At 39.0% G+C, this 20406-nt stretch overlaps 1 protein-coding gene across 1 annotated transcript in view; it reads right to left on the bottom strand.

Moving 5' to 3' along the window:
• RBKS (ribokinase) overlaps positions 1-20406 on the bottom strand; it is a 95787-nt gene that overhangs the window by 32923 nt on the left and 42458 nt on the right. The window contains exons 3-7 of the mRNA XM_055540636.1: positions 18620-18683; positions 17617-17679; positions 14109-14273; positions 6876-6967; positions 1608-1796 (exon numbers count right to left, since the gene is read on the bottom strand). Of these exons, the coding sequence (XP_055396611.1) occupies positions 1608-1796; positions 6876-6967; positions 14109-14273; positions 17617-17679; positions 18620-18683 (573 nt within the window). The remainder of the gene's footprint in view (positions 1-1607; positions 1797-6875; positions 6968-14108; positions 14274-17616; positions 17680-18619; positions 18684-20406) is intronic.

The raw sequence follows: 20406 nt of genomic DNA, 5'->3' as shown, positions 1-20406 counted from the left end.
TTTAGTCTCTGCGTTCTGTCGTACCTTTGAATGTTCTACTTATGTGCACCAGATACAACCCTTGTTTGGAGTTAAGTCGTTTAGGTTGTACTTCTGGTTGGTAACTATGAGCGAAAGGAGTTGTGACTGCCACAGATGCTGAAAGCAGAGGCTGAGCCACTTCTCGGCAGCCACAGAGGTCCGACAGCTTCACAAGGACCCTTTGTTTTATTTTCAGCAAAAGAGAACAAACTCTTCTGCTCTAGTTCAGGACCTAGAATAGTTTTAGTCTAATGGAGGACTTCCCTGTTGGCTCAGACGGTAAAGTGTCTGTCTATAACGCGGGAGACCTGGGTTCGATCCCTGGGTCGGGAAAATCCCCTGGAGAAGGAAATGGCAACCCACTCCAGTATTCTTGCCTTGAAAATTCCATGGAAGGAGGAGCCTGATAGGCTACAGTCCATGGGATCTCTAAGAGTCAGACACGACTGAGCAACTTCACTTACTCAATGGAGGACTGAGTTCAGAACTAATAAGGAGTCTCTCAAATGCAAGTTACTGTCTTTCTCGACAAAGCAGAAAAACGAGTGGTTTCAGAAATAAGTAAATATGATGAGAATAACACTGCCAAGTATAGTTTATCAAATTCCTGATAAAGCACATTTTAAAAAGCATTCAGGATGTAATTTTATGTAATAGAAGTACTCCTTGCACTTATGTATTTCAACACATATTTGTATCTAAAACTTTATCAAATGCCCATAAACTTCTGTTTTGATAAATGATCCACATTTTAAAGTCTTTCCTAAGCAACAAAATAAACATACTGTATAAATATAATAAAACATACAATATATAATAAATTAAATATATTATCTAGTATATATATATAATACAATAGTAACTAGTGCTCCTTGCTATTTCATTCTAGGCAAGAGGCTTGTAAGATCCGGCAGTGTGCTTATTGTTTAAAAATCTGGCCCCATGAGGGCAGAGACTTTGTCTTGTACATCACTATATGCTGCTAAGTCACTTTAGTTGTGTCCAACTCTGTGCGACCCCATAGACAGCAGCCCACCAGGCTCCCCCATCCCTGGGATTCTCCAGGCAAGAACACTGGAGTGGGTTGCCATTTCCTTCTCTAATGATGAAAGTGAAAAGTGAAAGTGAAGCCGCTCAGTCGTGTCCAACTCGCAGCGACCCCATGGACTACAGCCCACCATGCTTCTCCGTCCATGGGATTTTCCAGGCAAGAGTACTGGAGTGGGGTGCCACTGCCTTCTCCACATCACTATATATATGCACGTAATACATGACTGGCATATAGCAGGTATTCAATCAAGGCTTATTCAATGAATGAATGAATAAAGGTAATATGGGTATAATTTTACTGATATTCCAGTTTTATGGAGGAAACTGATTCAGAGAGGCTAAGGGACTTGTATAAAGTCCCACAGTGGGCTAGAGAAGGTTAAGATACAGTTCTCCAACCTGATTGATTGTTCTTCTCTTCCAACATATTACCTCTTAGGGCCTCTACCGCATGATCCAAAAATTCAGGTGCAGTATCTTAGTTACTAAATGATGATTTTCAAAGGCCAAAAGGATTCTGAAATTGAAAAACCTACCGTAGTATCCACAGCCTTGACCTTCTCCGTGGGAATGTGCTTTGGGACAGGTTCTGTCTGTGACAGCATCACACATCCTTCAGCACCTAAGGTGATGATTACGACCTGGCAGCCCCTTTCCAGGAGCACCAACGCAGCCCTCCCAGCATCTGTGGGGCTGCAGACCTCAAGGCCGGTCAGAATCTCAGCCTGAAATACACAAAAGAGAAACGAAACAGTGTTGAGAATAAGTGACTGGGTCCACTTCTAGATTAGATCTGTTTTTCTAGGAGATATCTCCCTTCTTTTTCATAACAACCAAGGTCATGGCAAACACTGGTGGATACTGGAAATAAATGAAATAATAACAGGGACAACAAAAAAACTATGAAAGATGTTCCTGGGACAACTGGGAAAATTTAAATGTGGCATGAATATTAGATGATAGTATAGAATTACTGATAATTTTCCTAGGTGTGATAATAGTATTGTGGTTCCTCTTAGGAGATGCAAGCTGAAGTGTTCAGGGTTGAGGGATCATGTCTGCAGCTTACTCTCAAATAAATCAACCAAAACAAAAATAAATACACACAGGGGAGAGGGGAAGCCAATGGAGCAAAATGGTAACAACTGATTAGGTGGAGAGGATATGAGTATTCATTGCCCATTTAGCTTTTCCTTATTTATGATGATTTTCATAATAAAGAGTTAGAAAGAAGGGAAGGGGGGAGGGAGGAAAAGAAGGAAGCAAGGGGCCACTGCCAATGATTTTTGATGTAAATCATACCCATAACTTTCACACCTAAATCCTTTTAGTCCTCTCTTGGGCCATAATGCCTTTTTCATATTACTAGTTTGCAAACCATTCATTTCTTCTGTTTGTTTTGCTTGAGAAGATGGAAGCAGAGTAGGAGAGGCTCTGATATATAGCAGAAAAAGTAATACACTGACATTCAGAGACCTCCACTGCTCACTCACCTGGAAACTTCTCCAAGTCACATAAAATCTGTAAAATGTGGGGCTTGGACAGGATCAGTAGTTTCTCCCAGAATATAAACAAGACTCTAGCTAAGTAGGGATGAAGGGCTGCAGTCCTGCTTCCTTGCCCGGCCAGCATCTCCAGGGAACCTTTATGGTTTTGAGATAAGCAGCTGAAAGTACACTGGACTAGATGAATCATGTGATGCTTTTTGACATAAAAAGTTTATAGCCAGATTCTGTCTTTTCTGTGTTACAGTTTAATCATATACCATATTTACTTAAGAGTGGGTCTGTCCCTTCCTGTGCTTGCTCCAAACGTGCCCAGATTAACCCTTCTTGCTGCCTATAAATCATCTCAGTATCTGCTCATTCTTGGTGTCAGTTTTCCCAAGAGCACAGGTTTCACTAACCTCACCATGTACCCCCCAGCTTGATCTTTTCCATAGACCCTTTCAGTCTGAGTGGGTTATACTGTGAGGCCACTTTCCTTTTTCTTTTTATAAAAAAGAAGGTTTGCATTAATCTTCATTACTGGGATCACTTATGTACACTGAGCTAGATGGTTCATTTTCAGAAACATTGATTTCTTGTGGTTTTTAAAAAACCTTTTAAACAGCTATTCTTTAATGAAAAAATCTTGAACATGAAAAATAATGCATAAACACTCATGTACTTACCACCCACCTTTAATAAATTTTACTTAATTTTATTAAATTGTACTTTATTTGCTTCTAATATTTTTCTTTAAAAAAGTTAAATGATATCTTCCACATATATTATTTAGCAATGTAGTTTTCCTCTTAACATTTAAAAATTTGTGTTGATATATATAGCTTAAAAAAAAAAAAAACTGCTCTGTATTCCATACTGCAAATATGCTACAGTTTAAACAAAATCTGTTCTCTTTCTCATGGACACTTTCATTTTTTTCCATTTTCCCCCTTTATAAGCAATGATGTATTGGATATTCTTGATATTTATATGTAATCTTTTTTCCTCTAGCTGTTTAAAAATATTTTTATCTTTATTAAACCCCTTGATTTTATACAGTTCCAGTAAAATGTACATTAATAGAAAGTTATATTTATTTACTTTATATGGTGCTTTTAATACACTTTTGATGTTTTGAGGGCTCATGTCTTTTCTCAATTCTAGAAAACACCCTGCAGTTTTTCCTCTAATAGAGTTTCTCTTCAGTTCCATTCTCGTCTTCCTTCAGTGCAGTTTGACACATGTTGAAGCCTCTCAATCTGTCCTTCATTTCTCTAATTTCCTTTTTAATAGTTAACTATTTTTCTTTTTGTACTATTTTCCAGGAGAATTGAGTTTTCTTCCTCCAGGTGAACTGATCAAGATTCTCTTTCAGTTTTCAAATTCTTCATCCCACTTTAATGTTTATCTTTCTATGAGTGCTTTAAAATTTTTTTCAATGACTACTTTTTCATTTTCAAGACTTCTGATTGGTTGGTTTTCATATTCACATACCATTGCTTCAATTCTGTTTTTCTTTCACAATTTCTTCTTTTTAAAAAATTTTTAATTGGAGGATAATTGCTTTACAGTGTTGTGCTGGTTTCTGCCAACAACAGTGTGAATCAGCCGCAAGTATACATTATGTTCCCTCCCTCTTGAACCGCCCTTCCATCCCACCCCATCTCACCTTTCTAGGCTATCATAGAGCGCCAGGTTGAGCTCCCTGTGTTCACCTTTTTTAATGAATGAGAATCTTAATCATACTTATTTTAAAGTCTTTTTTGCACTGTTTTATTATTTGGATTTCATCTGGGGCAAATTCCTCTTCAGATTGTTGATTCTGCTGGATCTCTCGCAGCAGTACCTTTCTGTGTCTGCAGGCTCACTGCTCGCTGTGAGGTGGAGAGTCTGCAGATTTCACTCCCACCAGGTTTATCCCTGTCTTTCTAGTGGTTTAATGGCTGCATCCACTAGGTCCCAGAGTGAGATGTTACATCGACAACAGGGAGTTCCTCTTCTGGGGTTCTTGGCAATACTGTACCGCCCGTCCAATCTCTACGTCATCAGTTGGCTTGGTTTTCTTTCTGATCTGAGGCAGTCTCTCTGTTCTCCTATCTCCACATGTTGGGAGCCTTCTACATGTTCTCAGCATAGCAGCTTCCACCACTCTTTCCTTAGCAGGGAAGCCTTTGCCCAGCACTTCTGGTTTCCAGCCATGGGCACTGCTCCATGCTCCCATGAGTGGCACCCTTTCAGTGCCCATTACCCATCCAGCCAACAATGCCAGCTTCTGGGGCTGGAGTATAGCATACCCAGGGCTAAATGCTCTGTGATTCTGTTCCATTTCTGATCTGTAGAGTTATTTATCTTGTTTTTGAGCTTGTATGTTTTCGTTGTCTCTTTTTATATTTATGAATCAGTGGTTTGTATGTGGTGCGCAAGGCGTATCTTAGAGCATGTATTTACACTGTTATTATGATTAGAAGTCATCCATGAGAATGTTAAGTTTAAAAATTTTTTTTATTCCATTAAGTTTTTGAGGTCAATTTCCTTAAAGACCAGAGTTCAATTCATTTGTTCATTCATTCCATAAGGATTTACTAGGTGCCAACTATGTTCCAAATATAATATAAAAGGTGAAAATTTCCAAAGATAACTATCAATATATTATCACGTTGTATATGCTCTTTTCACACTGTGACAATGAAAATCTTCTATTGAGAGGGTACCAGGGTGTACTTTCCTATGTCAATCATTAGAATGGGCTAGAAAAGACGCTGTGTGACTTACAAAAGTCACATAAAAGCTACCATGTCTTCTGCCAGGCTCTTGTGCTCTCTCCTTCACCCTTCCTTAGGAGACTGGATCTAGTGGGAACCTAACTTCCATATTGTGAGGAAGCCCAGGCCACAAGGAGAAGCCATGTGTAAGTGTTCTGGCCAACAGCCAGCATGTGAATGAAAGAAGCTTTAGATGATTCCAGCCCTCAGTCTTTGAGTCTTCTAGCTGAGACCCCCAGATATTGCAGAGGAGAAACGAATCATGTCGCTGTGTCCTGTCTCACTTCCTGATGCACAGAAACCATGATGGACATAAATAGTTACTGTTGTTGTAAGCCACTGGATTTGGGGGTAATTGATTATGCAGCAAAGATAGCCATTGGGATACAACAGTGAATAAGAGATGTCCATGCCCTTCCAGGAGAAGACGGAGGTATTGAATAAGGAATCCGAGCTGTGATGAGTGTTTGAAGAATAAACAGTGATGCTCTGTAAGTGTCTAACAGGGAAATCTCAACCAGTTTGGCAGTTGAGGTTAGTCTAACATCTTATTGTGAAATGGCCACTATCTCCCACAGTTTCTTTTTCCCAGCACAATGCTTGGCTGTGATGGTTGCTCAAAAATATTGCGTAACCTATTGTGGCTTCTTGAAATTATTCTCCTTGTGGCAGTCTTCTTTCTTGTTTCCTTTATGTTCTTGAGAGATGAACTTAACCAAAAGGCAGATCAGGAAATCCTAAAAACCTTCATTCGGCCTTTGTACCAAGCGGAAAACTACTATTACAGTTTATTAATTATAAACTGTCTTTCTCTGTATGTTGCATTGTATAATACGTCTTGCCTCGCAATGGTGGGGGTGAGTGCTGGTCTAAAACTGTCTAGTCGATAAAAGGGAAAACACGGAAATTTTTTCCCTAAAATACTTCAGAATGAGTGGCATGATATGAATCTATATAGACATTTTATGCAGATATATACATTATGACCCTGAGATGGACTGAGAGGGTGGTTCCCCGACGGAGTTGCCACCAAGGGCTTCCCATGGCATCAATGGAACCTGTGTCTGTCTACCAATGCAGTCACAGGGTCTTCACAACAGAATGTAGCAGATGCTCCAGGGTTATATGTTAATTATTAATAGCACTGCTTGATAAAATATAGGACTTTCAGTTAAACTTGAATTTCAGATAAACAACAAGTAATTTTATAGTATGTTTAGTATATTATTTCTTGTTTGTCTGAAATTCAAGTTTAACTGGGTGTCATACTTTTGTTTGCTCTCTCTGGCAGTTCTAATGGTAATTAGTCCATAGACTATGGAATGATTAAATAAGAAAACAGAACATGGGTATGACTCAGGGAATCCTTTTCCTTCTAGGACTGACTACTTTCCTTTTTTTCTACAACCCAGTCATCCAAAAAAATCTGTTTTCATTATGCCCAAGAATTCACATGCATTAAGGTTCATGTGGTTAGTCCTGGATTCTTTGCTTTATCCACATACATGAAAGTCTTTTGGTCTCTCAAGGAATGAGCACAACCTTCCATCCTTACCTCACTTTCATTGCAGCAGAACACATCCGAGAGGGTGTAGAACTCGGGGTCCAGGTCAGCAATGGCAGGCGCCGGATTGAACAATGTTTTCACTACAAAGGAGTGAAAAGGGAGTTCCGTGGTTACTGTTTTTAACATGGTGCATTTGTGAACATTCAGTAAGAGAAACCCCTGAGTACAACCATTTTCCCCCAGCAGATTAAAAAAATCAACTTAGTTATAGATGTAGAAAAGTTTGGACTGTCAATCTCTGTGATAGCCTAGTATCAATTCCTTCTTATGTCCATTTGGTCTGCTTTTTACTTTTCAACATTTCAGCCCCAAGGGCAAGCATCAGTATTTACAACTAAGGTGGTAACAATGGCTGCACCTTCTTTGGTCTTACTCAAAGTTCTGGCAAAGAGCAAGAAGAACATTAAAGAAGAATTTGAATGATGTGGCATGAAAGGACATGTGCAAATGTGAACATCCAGGCTGGTGAACATTTTTGCAGATTACTTTAAGCACTTTTAGTCGCAAGGCTAGTTCGTAAATGCATTTTCCAGGAAAAAAATAAAGACATGATAGAAAGGAAACAATGAACAGCTCAAAAATTTCCTGGCAAGGATAGTAAGTACATGCATTTCATGTACATATGCATGTTTTGAGCACCTATTCTTTTAATATCTTACAAATATATTCCACGTACTCACGCAACCATGCACATGCACACAAAAGCTTACAATCTTGGCTTCTATGGGCAATCTGGGAACATAAAGTAAAGATTGATAAAGGAGGAGAAATTCAATCAGAGGCTGAGAGCTAGCTCTGATAGGAGACTGCAAGAGGAGAGTGGGTGGGGACAGCAGAAAGGGGAAAGATGAGAATGTCACAGCCACCACGGTGTCAGAAGTACATTTTTCAGAGGAGGAAAGTGAGCCTCAGAGATGAGGTCAGCCTGAGGACACACACTGGGAGATGGTTAAGCAGGGTCCCTACCCAGGGTCCTCTAGCTTGAAGTCTAGGGTTTAGTCATTTCTCAAGTGGTTGCCTCTCTAGGACAGGACTTTGTCCATAGCAACACAAGCCCCCCATGCCAATGCACAGTATTTAACAATAGTCTTTGTTGTGGAACTTTGTAAACATTTTTAAAAAGTATTTAAAAATTATATTCACAGGAAGTTCTCCTGTCAAAACACTTATGTATCCACCAGAATACCTGACTAGATTGGTCGGTTTTTTTTTTTTAACTTATTTTTAATTGGAGGATAGTTGCTTTACAGTGTTGTGTTGGTTTCTTGGTTGGTCATCTTTTCCTTACCCAGGTCCACTGACTTATGTGTTTAGTAACTCTAATTTACTATAAACCTGCAGAGTAAAATACTCTAGCTGCAGTCCTCAGAGACTCTTCTAGAACAGTGGTTCACAAACTTGGCTGCATATCAGCCTCGCTGGGAGAGCTTATTAAAATGCCCGATTTCTGGGTTCCACCTTCACTGAATCAGAATCTCCGGGGCTAAGGTCAGTGAGTGTGCATAGTAACAAGTTCTGTAAGTGGCTCTCCTGTGGTTAGTTTGGTGCAGATCCATCCATGTTCCTGGGGAAGATGTGTATCTGCACGTAGCTAGTGAAAGCTGTCCACTCCTTCTGCCTGGGGAAGTGAGCTGGTGTATGGCTGCACCTTCTTTGGTCTTACTCAACATTTTGGTTTGGTCGGTGGATGTTGACCAGCGGTTTGTAGGCCAATGCTATTCCCACATTTTCATTATTTTAGAATCTAGAATGTCCACCCACAGAAATTCTATGGTATATTTTTGGCTGCTCATATTTTTGCACAGGGCTATTGGGAAGCTTAAATTAGAAAATGGATGTAAAAGCCCTGTGTAAACTGTAAAGTGTTGTACAAAAGTAAAGGATTATTACTGTTATTGTATTGTCCTTTAGCCATAGCCCCATACCCCTGCCTGTCCACCCATCTTGTCTGCCTTCTGTTGAAGTTTGGATCCTGGCAAAAATCTCTCTCATTGGTTTTCCCGCTTCAGCAAGGTCTCAGAGATGTCAATTATGCATAAAGGCTGTCATTGCCCAGCATTCTAAAACACCCATTTAGTTTTTAGGTTTTCAAAACAAATATGTTGTTCCCTATTTTCCACAGGCATAGAGTTGAAACACCATTGCTCACCCTATCTGATCTTCAGTTCTGTACCCAGCAGCTCTGAGCACAGGTTAAAGCAAGCTGTCAGAATGGAACAATGGGACAGAGTCATTTTTCTTATAAAAGTTCCATTTTATTGCAAAAGAGCCTTGATCTAGCAATTCCTTTTCTAAACCTGTCCTACTCACACACACCCAGGCCTGCAAAGATGAGGCACAGTAGTGTTCATTCAGCTCTGCTTATAACAGAAAAAAACAAAAGAAACTAAGTATCTATCAGAGTAGATAAAAAATTATGACAAATACTCCCGGCTGCTATGCAAAAAAATGAAGCAGATCTCTGTTTTGTTATAGAAAGACTTCTATAATTTATTTATAAGTAAAAAAGTATTATAGTAAAGTCTGTGCTAAGAGTCCCCTCTTTTTTTAAACAAAAGAAATAAAATATAACTATATGTATATTTATATTTATATACCTACACAGAAGAGAAAAAAGTCTGAGAGATTACTCACTAAATTAATAAGTGATTAGTTACAAAAGGCTGAGAATAAATCTGACCACAGATTAGCTGCTATATACCATGCAAAGACAAAATTCTTAAAATATATATACTATCTCACATCAAAAAACAAGTACACTCTGAGTGAAATGATATAATGTCTTGGTTTCATTTCTAAATAATCCAAGGGTATAAGTGAAACAAGATTGGCTAAGTGTTGATAACTGTTGAAGCTAATGATAGTATATATGGGTTTACCATACTATCCTCTATATGTTCACATATATTTGAACTTTTTCACAATAAAAAAACAAATTTTAAAGAAACAGTTACATTGAATTTTAAGCAATAATTGCTGGATTGAGAAATTCTGCAATTTAATTTGACTGTAAATACTGTATAAAAACCAGTCAAATCTTATTTGCCTATATCTTACTAAGGGGAAGCATTCTTACCAAAAGAAATTGAATACGTAGGATTAGAGTCCAACTAATAACTAAATTTAGGAGAAAAGTGAAACTACCATAAAGAAAGGATCCTCTTTGGCTCATGCTACCATAAATAAGCATGGATATTTTACCATGATGACAAAATGAAGAATCAGTAGATGGAGCTCATCAAAGAAGAATGCAAATTTGTAATAGTCAAGATGGAAAAAAAAAATGATGTCATCCTAGAACCATGCGAAACTAGAGAACACAGGATGTGCAATGCCGTGGAGTAACTTGGAGTTGCAGAGGTGACAGACGGTACCTGACAGTAATTATTATTCATTACCACATACAATGGACTAAACTCCCGATTGTCTTAGCCTGTTGATGGCTGGCACAATAATATCAGTGAGGAACTGGTGAGGCCCAGGAAGGCAATTGTACAGGCAAAGACAGGAAAATGAAGCTGACTCTTAATGATGTCAGCATGAAAGGCAGAGGCTGGATAGTTAAGAAGGCCCTACGAGTGAGCTCAGAGAAACAGAAGACATCACCCTAAGTAAAGAAACCATGGGAGAATTGGGCTACCCAAAACACCGGCTAGCCAGTCTCTCACTCTAGAGCTTCTTCTCTGTGACTGGAGCAACAAAAACACCCAAAGCTTGGGTGATGTGCTGAACTATGTCATCAAAGTCAAGGTGGCCAGCCAAGAAGCCTGGTTTGCTAAATGGAAAAGGACTAAAGTGGCATTAAAATATATTTTGTATCCTACCTAGAATTTAATTTCTTGGCAATCTTATAATTTCAATTATTTATAATTGTTCCTGTAATGTTCCATTTGCTTTAAAATGGATATAAAGACCAGAACCAACATGCATAATTTCATCACAAGCAGCTGCAGCACCAGCTCTGCTGTGGGCCTTTCTTCCAACACTGTGACCTAGACAGGAGAGGGCTGCGAGGGATCTCACGTCACTTTTGACGTTGCAGGTGTTGCGTAAAACCAATGCTTTCATTTTGGTAAATTCTGAGACAGTATATACAAAGATGGAGCGGGGACTTTCTTCTCTGTATTTTAACACCTGATATATAATCCAGTTGTACAATGTGTTTAATTCAAACCTCACTGCTTATAAATATAGAGATAAGGGAGTTGTGAAATAAACCCATGGCAATGGGTTTACTGTCGTCAATGGATGACGACAATGATTTTACCATCTTTGTTGTAGATGGAATAATGCTGATCAGCACCTATGCCAGCCCTGGGCAATGGACAGGACACTCAGTGCTCAACAGATCTTCATGCTCTGCCTGTTCTGCTCTGTGATTAGCCCACTCTCACATTACAACATTAAAGGAATGTGAGGGCTCTCAGTCCGACTCCCATGTTTCACGGAAGAAACTGAGGCCCAGTGTGAGGAACTGACATACTTGCACGAAGTCCTCCATTTGGTAAGTGATTTGACTCTGAATTCAAAGCCATACGTCATGACTCCCAAACCAGTGCTACTTCTATTGTACTATACACTTCTCTCAGGTGAGAACGAAGACACATTAAATTCAAACACACACACACACACACACACACACCACTCACAGTACAGAATCTAAGCTATGTCTGACTGATAAGTACCAACTGGAGACCAGCTGGATACTAGACAAAGGCACACATGTGCACGGTTGCTTGTGTATGTGTTTTATGTGGGCAGGTAGGGGACACTGCCGAAAACACTGTAGGGTCTTGTCTCTGTGACTTAAGCAGTAATAACACTGAAAGCTTAGGCTACATGTTGGAGAGTATTACAATTCATTGGTTTCACTTTTCTACAGATACTCTTCATAAAGGCTCAGTTCCTTGAAATCAATGGGACACGGCAGTTTCTTTATTTAAAGTTTGCCCTAGGACACAGAACTTGGGTCTTGGAGTCTGGAATTGTGGTATCTACAGTGACCTTGGTTGAGCCAATTACTTAACCTCTCTGAGTCTATCTTCTCCTCTTTAATCTGGGAGAAAAATGTGTGCCTTACTTTGTCATAAGGCTTTTCTGAGGATCAAATATGTATGAAAGTGCTCTAAACTGTAAAGTACATATAGGTGCAGGTATTACTAGTCCCAATATTACAATTTAAGAAAGATCATGCAGAATTTCCTGAGGCATGCTGGCTCTTCAGGGAAAATGTAAAGTAGACTAGGTGGACTGTGGCCCTCCATCACCTACTCCTGCCCATTCCTGATGCCCCAGGTCCTCCAGCTCCTCAACAGAAAAACTGCCTGGCAGATAACAGAGGAAACACTGCTCGACCCCAACCAAATGACCGCCCAGGTCAGGCTGCCTGCCCATCCAGATAACTCTAGCCTCACCTGTGAAAGGTTAGCTCTTCCACTGTGGTTGCTGTACCTTTCTCTCCTCCACAAGCTGGGTAGGTAACAGGCTATTAGACTAGGACAGAAGGAAGAGTCATCTCTGAGAAGCAAGGGATAGCAGGAAAAAAAGAGAAGTTACATGAGAACATGCTTTGACCTATACAAGGAAAGATAAGAGCTTGAATGAAGAGGCTCATTGTACTCACATCGCCTGATTACGATGTGCAGTGTGGAGAATGTTTACCATAAGCCTTAGACTTTATCTGTGACACCCTAAGAAAACGTAACCAAATGAGTTTTGGCTTAAAATTCTTTCTGACGGCTTCACGTCCATTAGAAATACATTAAATGTCAGTGAGAATTTGCCACAGCATGTTGTTTTGCCAAGAGGAAATTTGTTAAATCAGGACATACGTTTTAAAATTCTCCACAAAATCATTTTCATAACTTATTTTCCATTTATTGCTATGTAGAACACTTATACTTCGAGAGAAAGCACTTATAAACATACACACACACACACACACACATACTTTTCCTTTTCTTTTTTTCCTTTTTGTCTTGATGAGAAAGTTTGATCTGGAAAAGTCAGTGTGGTTCTCTCCCTATTTTCTTCTTAGTATAAGTCACAAAACTATGGCCACAATATCAAGAAGAAGCCACTATCTTAGATAAGTGGCTACTTTTTATTTTTATTTTTTTCACCAAAGGGTGCTGAGATCAGGATATTATCCTAATTTTAATTTAAAAAAAGAGGTGAAAGAGGGAAGACAATTGGTGTCTACTGAGAAGTACTACACCAAACTTGGCATCCTATTTTATTTCATTCTTAGAACAATTCTTCAGTGTTCTTGCGTGGAGAATCCCAGGGACGGGGGAGCCTGGTGGGCTGCCGTCTATGGGGTTGCAGAGAGTTGGACACGACTGAAGCGACTTAGCAGCAGCAGCAGAACAATTCTGTAGGGGAGTATGTCTATATGCGTTTAACAGATATGGCTCAAAAATATCAGATAATTCTGCTAAGACTATAAAGCTAACAAGGAACAGAAATGGGATTCTAACTCAGATGATTTCCTATTAGTCAGTGGTTAAAAAAAAAAGAAGCAAACAGAAAGAAACTACTTAGATTTTTTTCAAGTTTGTTATATGTTGGGGTGAGAGAAGGGGAGTGGGCGAGAGAACAGATGAATCAAGATTAACCATGAGTTGACAACTGTTGAAGCTGGGTCATGGGTTTCCTTATAGAATTCTGCCTGCTTTTGTGTGTTTGAAAACTTCCAAAGCCTAAGATAAAACAAAAAGGGCTACTTAAAGGACATTGACAACATAGAAAATATTACATATAAATAATCTTTTGTTGTTTTTAGGAAAGATGATAAAGTTTTACAAAAAGGAGGAAGATTTAATCTTCAGTCCTTGAGATGTTTATCCAAGTGTACCTGGGCAGTGATTATCCATGACCTTAAGCTTAAACTCTGCTTCTCAGAATGGAACTTATTCTACTACTTAGAGTATATCTTGGACAAGGGGCTCTTTCAAAGATTCCAGCTACTACATGAGTTATTTCTGCTACTAGACTCAAGATTTATATTTCAGAATATCAGAAAGGCTACTCATGTTATTTCTCCCCTCCCCATTTGCAAGGTTTTCTAACATTATTGAGAACTACAGGAAGACAGTGAATCTCAGATGGGAGAAAATATTTTACTGCAGAAAAATATGGCATTGCTTAACTTGAAAGGTTAACTTTCACTGAGACAGTGATAAAAGCTTTATAGAAAGAAGGACAAATGTGTAAAATTACCTCCATTGCTGTGGGCTATTCTCAGGGCTTCCAAAGAAGTTGCAGGAGTTACTTCTAGCTGGCAGATCATCACTTTGGCTCTGCTGATGGCACTGGCTGCTTCCCTCAGGTCTTCTGTATTCAAAAGTAAATTTGCTCCAGCTACTATAACGATGATATTCTGGCCTATAAAGAATTTCTAGATGTTTATATTAAAAATCAAGCAAAATCAAGCAACAACATCCTGCAGTGTTACATTCACCCTCAGAAAACCATTATATAACAAATGTGTTATAAGTATGATTTTTAATATTTCTAAGCCATTCAGGTTAAATTTTGTATTCCCCATGGATCTTCTTTTATATCTCTGTAGGAATTATATTATTCTTATCATCTTGAGCAAAATCTAAAAAAAAAAACAAACATATTTCCCTTTCAATATTCTTATGTACACAGAATATTAGCTGATAAATTATACATAACATTTTGTTTCTCTTATGGGAAATGGCTGATACAATGTATGTGGTAAAGATTCTGAATCCTAAATGACAGACGTCATAATGATGAGTATAAACAGGAAGAAGCTTGCTTAATGCTAAAAACTAATGCTCTGTAGTACGCAGTCAGTTCACGTGTATGTCCCAGGGTATTTTTAAAAGTGATTTTGTAAATCAAAACACATTTTATAATATTAAACAGATAAAAACTGTACTAGGTAAGTAGGGAGACAGTGGTATCTGGACTGTACTGTACTAGATCAAACAGAAGCAAGACTGAGGAATCTTGTATGCTCATCACTTGGAGCCACTCTCTACAGTCTGACCCAAGCTGGGGAGGGGTGGTGGTGCATTTTCTCTGTCAGGTGAAGTCTCCAGAGCTGTGCCGTCCCTTAGGGTAGTCATGAGTACAAGCCATGTGTGGTGACTGAGCCCTTGAAATGTGGCTCGTCCCAACTGAGATGAGCTTCAATTGCACAATACATAGCAGATTTCAGAGACTGAGTAGTAAGATAAGAAGGTAACATATCTCATTAATTTTAAAGAACATTTTGATTACATGTTGAAAGGATAATATTTTGGATTAAGTCAATATATTAAGATTAATTTTACCTGGTCCTTTTACTTTTTAAAATGTGACTAAAAAGGTGGCTCAGTGGTAAAAAATCTGCCTGCCAATGTAGAAGATGTAGCTTCGATCCCTGGGTCAGGAAGATCCCTGGGAGGACGAAATGTCAACCCACTCCCGTATTCTTGCCTGGGAAATCCCATGGACAGAGGAGCCTGGTGGGCTACAGTCCATGGGGTCACAAAGAGTGAGACACGACTTAGCGACTAAACAACAACAGGGGAAAATGTAGATTTATGGATATAATTTGCATTATAGTCTATAGGACAGCCTGACTCAGAGGGATGGGCTGCAGCAGTCTTCTAGTGCTCTAGGCTGCTTGTGCTGATCATGTATAGACATGACCTAAAACCTCTTCCGACTACAGAACACGTGCCGGCCTGTCATCTTACCACAGGTATGTGTGTTGACCAAGGAGGACCTGATAACATGGGGGTGGTTCAGGGTAAACCCAATCTCAGTACTGGAAAAATTCAAAGTACCTGCATCCTGGAAGACAGCATACCTCCTCTCCTCTCTCCTCCAGTGACTTCATTCTCTCGGCCACAGTCCACTGCTGCTCTGTGTTGCTGATGGGTTTGGCCTGGCTTTGGCTGATGTGCAACAAAGCCCAAGACTACAGCTGTCTGGTGGACACTGTCATATGGCTAGCTCATTCATACCTTAAATTTAACTAGTCAGAACCACTACTCATCCCTCCACTTAAAGATGCTGCTTGTTGCCTCTCTGGGTGTTTGTGTTAGCTCTTATCCCATATGCTGTATTGGAGAAGGAAATGGCAACCCACTCCAGTGTTCTTGCCTGAAGAATCCCAGGGATGGGGGAGCCTGGTGGGCTGCCGTCTATGGGGTCACATAGAGTCGGACACGACTGAAGTGACTTAGCAGCAGCAGCAGCAGCATATGCTGTAAACCAGACAAAGTTTACTGTAATAGGCAGCCCATACACAATATTAAATTATATCTTTGCATGGAAAACGTGGTATTGTGTCACCCAGATAAGGAAGAAATAGAACTTGACGATATCCCTAGAAACCCCCCCACCACCGAAAAAGAGGATTCAGACAGGGAATGAGCTGTTGTTGGAAGTGATAATTACATAAGATATGGCTTAAAGTAATGGACACAGACTGCTGTTAGAATGAAAACTTTCGTCTACTGTTTTTAATTGGAATATATTTTTTGGGGTTGTTATTGCAACTTTGAGATCACTAAAGTAGACTAAAAATACCATAATTTCTGTGATAAATGATTTTGTGAAACTGCATTATAAATAAAAGACACATTGGGACAGTTCAGTTCAGTCAAATCCTAATTTAATACAGTGTACTCTGACTCCTGACAGCACAGTAGGTTCTTCTGTCCTAGGAGCTCCATGAAATGCTTGGTCCTTCTGAATATTGTGTGTGTGTGTGTATGTGCCCAGTCATGTCTGACTCTTTGTGACCCCAGGGACTGTAGTCTGCCAGGCTCCTCTGTCCATGGAATTTTCCAGGCAAGAATACTGCAGTACGTTGCCATTTCCTACTCTGGGAGATCTTACTGACCCAGGGATCGAACCCTTGTCTCCTGCATTGGCAGGTGGATTCTTTATCACTAGCACCATTCAGAGGGTGGTGGGAAGCTCTCTGAATATTAACTCTGATTAAAAAAAATCTTATTTAGGAGTTTTTATACTTAAAATAGTTGGCAGAAATTCTAAAAACTTTCCTTGAGGGTAAAGAGAAGTTACTGTTTTTTTTTGACTGCACCTTGCAGCATGTGGGATCTTTGTTCCCCAACCAGGGATGGAACCTGCACCCTCTGCAGTGTAAGCATGGATTCTTAACCACTGGAACATGAGGGAAGTCCTGGAAGGTTACTGTTTTTAAAAGACACATTTCAACTATTGCAAAGTCCTGTGACAGACATGGTTGTATATATATACTTTTGAGATTTGATTGCTGTTTAAAGAGCAGACAAAATTGAACACTAACGACAAGTTATAGGCAATTGGTTGCTGCCATTTGCTCAGTAAATATTCTATAAATATGATTCATCAACTTTCCTTTGCACCTATCTATTTACATGTATTTACTTAGTAACTGAAGTGACAGATGAATACTTAACTACTTTTAGAGATAAATATCAATTCTGGGTTCACATGAAGGGTAATGGGATGCTACAGAATTTAAGTATAATTTTGAGGCAACTATATCACCTCATTTGTATTGGACGGACAATTTTGTATTTGAGCAATCGACTTGGGAAGTATAAATAAAGGGAAACATATATATTTAGATTGGAAAGACCATACATTAGGCCTTGGAGTGGTGGGTATGGTAAGAGATCCACAGGAATAGGGTAAAAAATGGATGTTTCTGCTCTAGTTCTGGGAACGATACTCCAACGTGCAAAACATATACCTTCATTATCGACAATGATAGAAGCAGCTCCTGTCGCAGCATCTTTAGTCTGATATGTAAATTCTAAAAGAAAAAAGAAATCATCACGTATGTACAGCCTGGCAGGGATAATCTATTTTTTAACAATTTCAATGCAACACTAATCCTTGGAAAACTTTTTAACCTTTAACCATCTGGAATGATAAAAAAGAAATAAGTAATTAGTGCTAATTTATACCCATCACCTACACAGTGAGGAACATACAAGTCTTCACACTTAGTTGTGCCTTTTTTCTACATTAGTGGCAGCCCAGTAAACCACCCCAGCTTCCAGTTCCTTCAGATTATTCACAGTGGTACATGTGCATTTTCCTAGACCACCATATTTCTTTTCTTTAGTGAAAGAAATGACAGACTTGAGATGAAAGACTAAAGGTCAGACTCGTAAAATGAACTTGTTTGATTCTCTTCATTTTCATAAGCTTTGCATCTCATCAAGGATTATGGTCTGGCGTGTAAATGGAAATGTTGATCAGGCAGCCTTTGGCAGCAGCAAAAAGCCCTGAACTGGAGCCAAAGACCTGCATTCTAGTCCTAGCTCTGGCTCCAGCTTAGCTGTGTGCTCTTGGACACATTCAGAACCAATCTGGCCTTCAGTTTTCTCTCTTGTGAAATGATGGTATCAGCATCAGTGGTTTCTCAGATCATTTCCAGCTATGACATTCAATGACTTTTCTTAAAATATCTTCTGTGAATGCAGCACCTGTTTTCTCTTGTCACCTACTTTTGAAACATTTCTACGAGATGAAGGTTTGTAACCTCCTACCATTTTATTCCCATCTGGAGAAATGTATATGAAAGAAGTAACCAAAGGGTAGTCAAGCAAGACTAGACAAAGCTGAGCATAAAAATTCTCTGGCCACCAGGGGAGGATCTAATAACTCTATTCTATATTTGACTTTTCTTATAACCAGATTCCAGAAGAAAGTTATAAAAACTAACTTTAAGAAAGATGAAATTTTACCTGTAGAAATATCATTCTGTTTTAAGTTTTCTATATAATCATTGCCAAAGGAATCTTTGCCAACCTGTACCAAAGAAATGATGAACATTAGATGTTTTACACTTAGTAAAATGCTACAATGTAGTTTTTAGAATACTTAGCATTTTAAAAGGGCATATCTGCACGGTACTTTATAAACATTAACTAATTAATCTTCTTAATGTAAGATGCTAGACTTGATTTCAACCCAAAGAATTGTTATATATTAATGTTCCATTTATATCCTGCCTAAAATGTGAAGCATTTAATGACTGTCACAAGTTCCATAGCTTCATTCTCATTTTGATCTGTTCGTACGAAAATTCCCATTGAGACAGAGCTGTCCACCATCAACAATCCTCAATATTAATGAAGAATCTCTGTTATTCATACTATCTATACTATTTATAGATAGTATATATCTATATATACTACAGAGATACTATATACTATCTATAGATAGTATATATCTATATATCTACACTATCTATAGTACATACTGATATACTATAAATCACTATACATGAAGACAACTTTGGATGACCTGCCTGCTGTTTGAGAATCTTCTTTATCTTCTCCTCTGACCCAGACATAGGGAGCAAAGAAGAGGGAATTTAAAAAGCCCTAGCTAATTTGGGTAAGTTGGTACAGTTGAATTCTGTTGTTTAGCATCCTAGCATGCATTCTGGTAATGATACTTCAGTTTTTCCTTTGGACTCTTCCAGTCATAGACAACATGAGTAGGGTGACCTATTTGTTACAAATAGTGAATCTGTATTGACACATAATTATCACTTAAACCCCACAGCTTACATTTGGGTCCACTTGGGTATTGTACAATCTTTGGGTTTCGACAAGTGTATAGACATGTATCCACCATTATAGTCTCATACAGAATTTGTTGTTGTTCAGTCACTAAATTGTGCAACCCCATGGATTGTATCACACCAGGCTCTTCCATCCTCCACTATTTCCCGGAATTTGTTCAAATTTATGTCCACTGAGTCGGTGATGCTGTCTAACCATCTCATCTTCTACCACTCTCTTCTCTTGCCTTTAGTCTTTCCCAGCATCAGGGTCTTTTCCAATGAGTACACTCTTGTACTCAGAATACACACACACACACACACACATAAAGCTATGTATCTTATTCCTTTCATAAGAATAATATAGTCAACTGGGAGCATATCTATGCCTAGGTTCCAATGTTTATTGTATTGAAATGTGGACAAAAAGCAATGGAGATCTGAGTCCTATTTAAAAGGACTTTCTAAGTCCTTTTATTTGTACATTACAGAGTTGCACAGATGACTTGTGCAATGTTTTGTTGTTGTTGTTGTTCAGTTGCTAAGTCGTGTCTGACTCTTTGTGACCCCATGGACTGCAGATACCAAGCACCTTTGGCCTCCACCATCTCCCAGAGTTTGCCCAAATTCATGTCTGTTGAGTCGGTGATGCTATCTAACCATCTTATCCTCTGCTGCCCACTTCACTTTTTGCCTTCAGTCTTTCCCAGCATGAAGGTTTTTTCCAAAGAGTCAGCTCTTTGCATCAGGTGGCCATAAAAGCATGCCATCTTCCCTATTTCCTCTCCCACAAAATCTCTTACACATTCATTCTTCTGGATTTACTTTAAAAAAGGATGAGAGAAGTGAGCGTCTTCCAATCTCCTGTTTACTTCTGACTCAAATGTAAGCCTCCTCCCCAGCAACTGGAAGTTGAAAACCAGAAGACCACTGACAAAATGTGGTCCACTGGAGAAGGGAATG

Source organism: Bubalus kerabau, chromosome 11, assembly GCF_029407905.1.
Source record: "Bubalus kerabau isolate K-KA32 ecotype Philippines breed swamp buffalo chromosome 11, PCC_UOA_SB_1v2, whole genome shotgun sequence".
Taxonomy (NCBI): Eukaryota; Metazoa; Chordata; class Mammalia; order Artiodactyla; family Bovidae; genus Bubalus; species Bubalus kerabau.
This window is presented reverse-complemented; position numbering and strand designations above follow the sequence as displayed.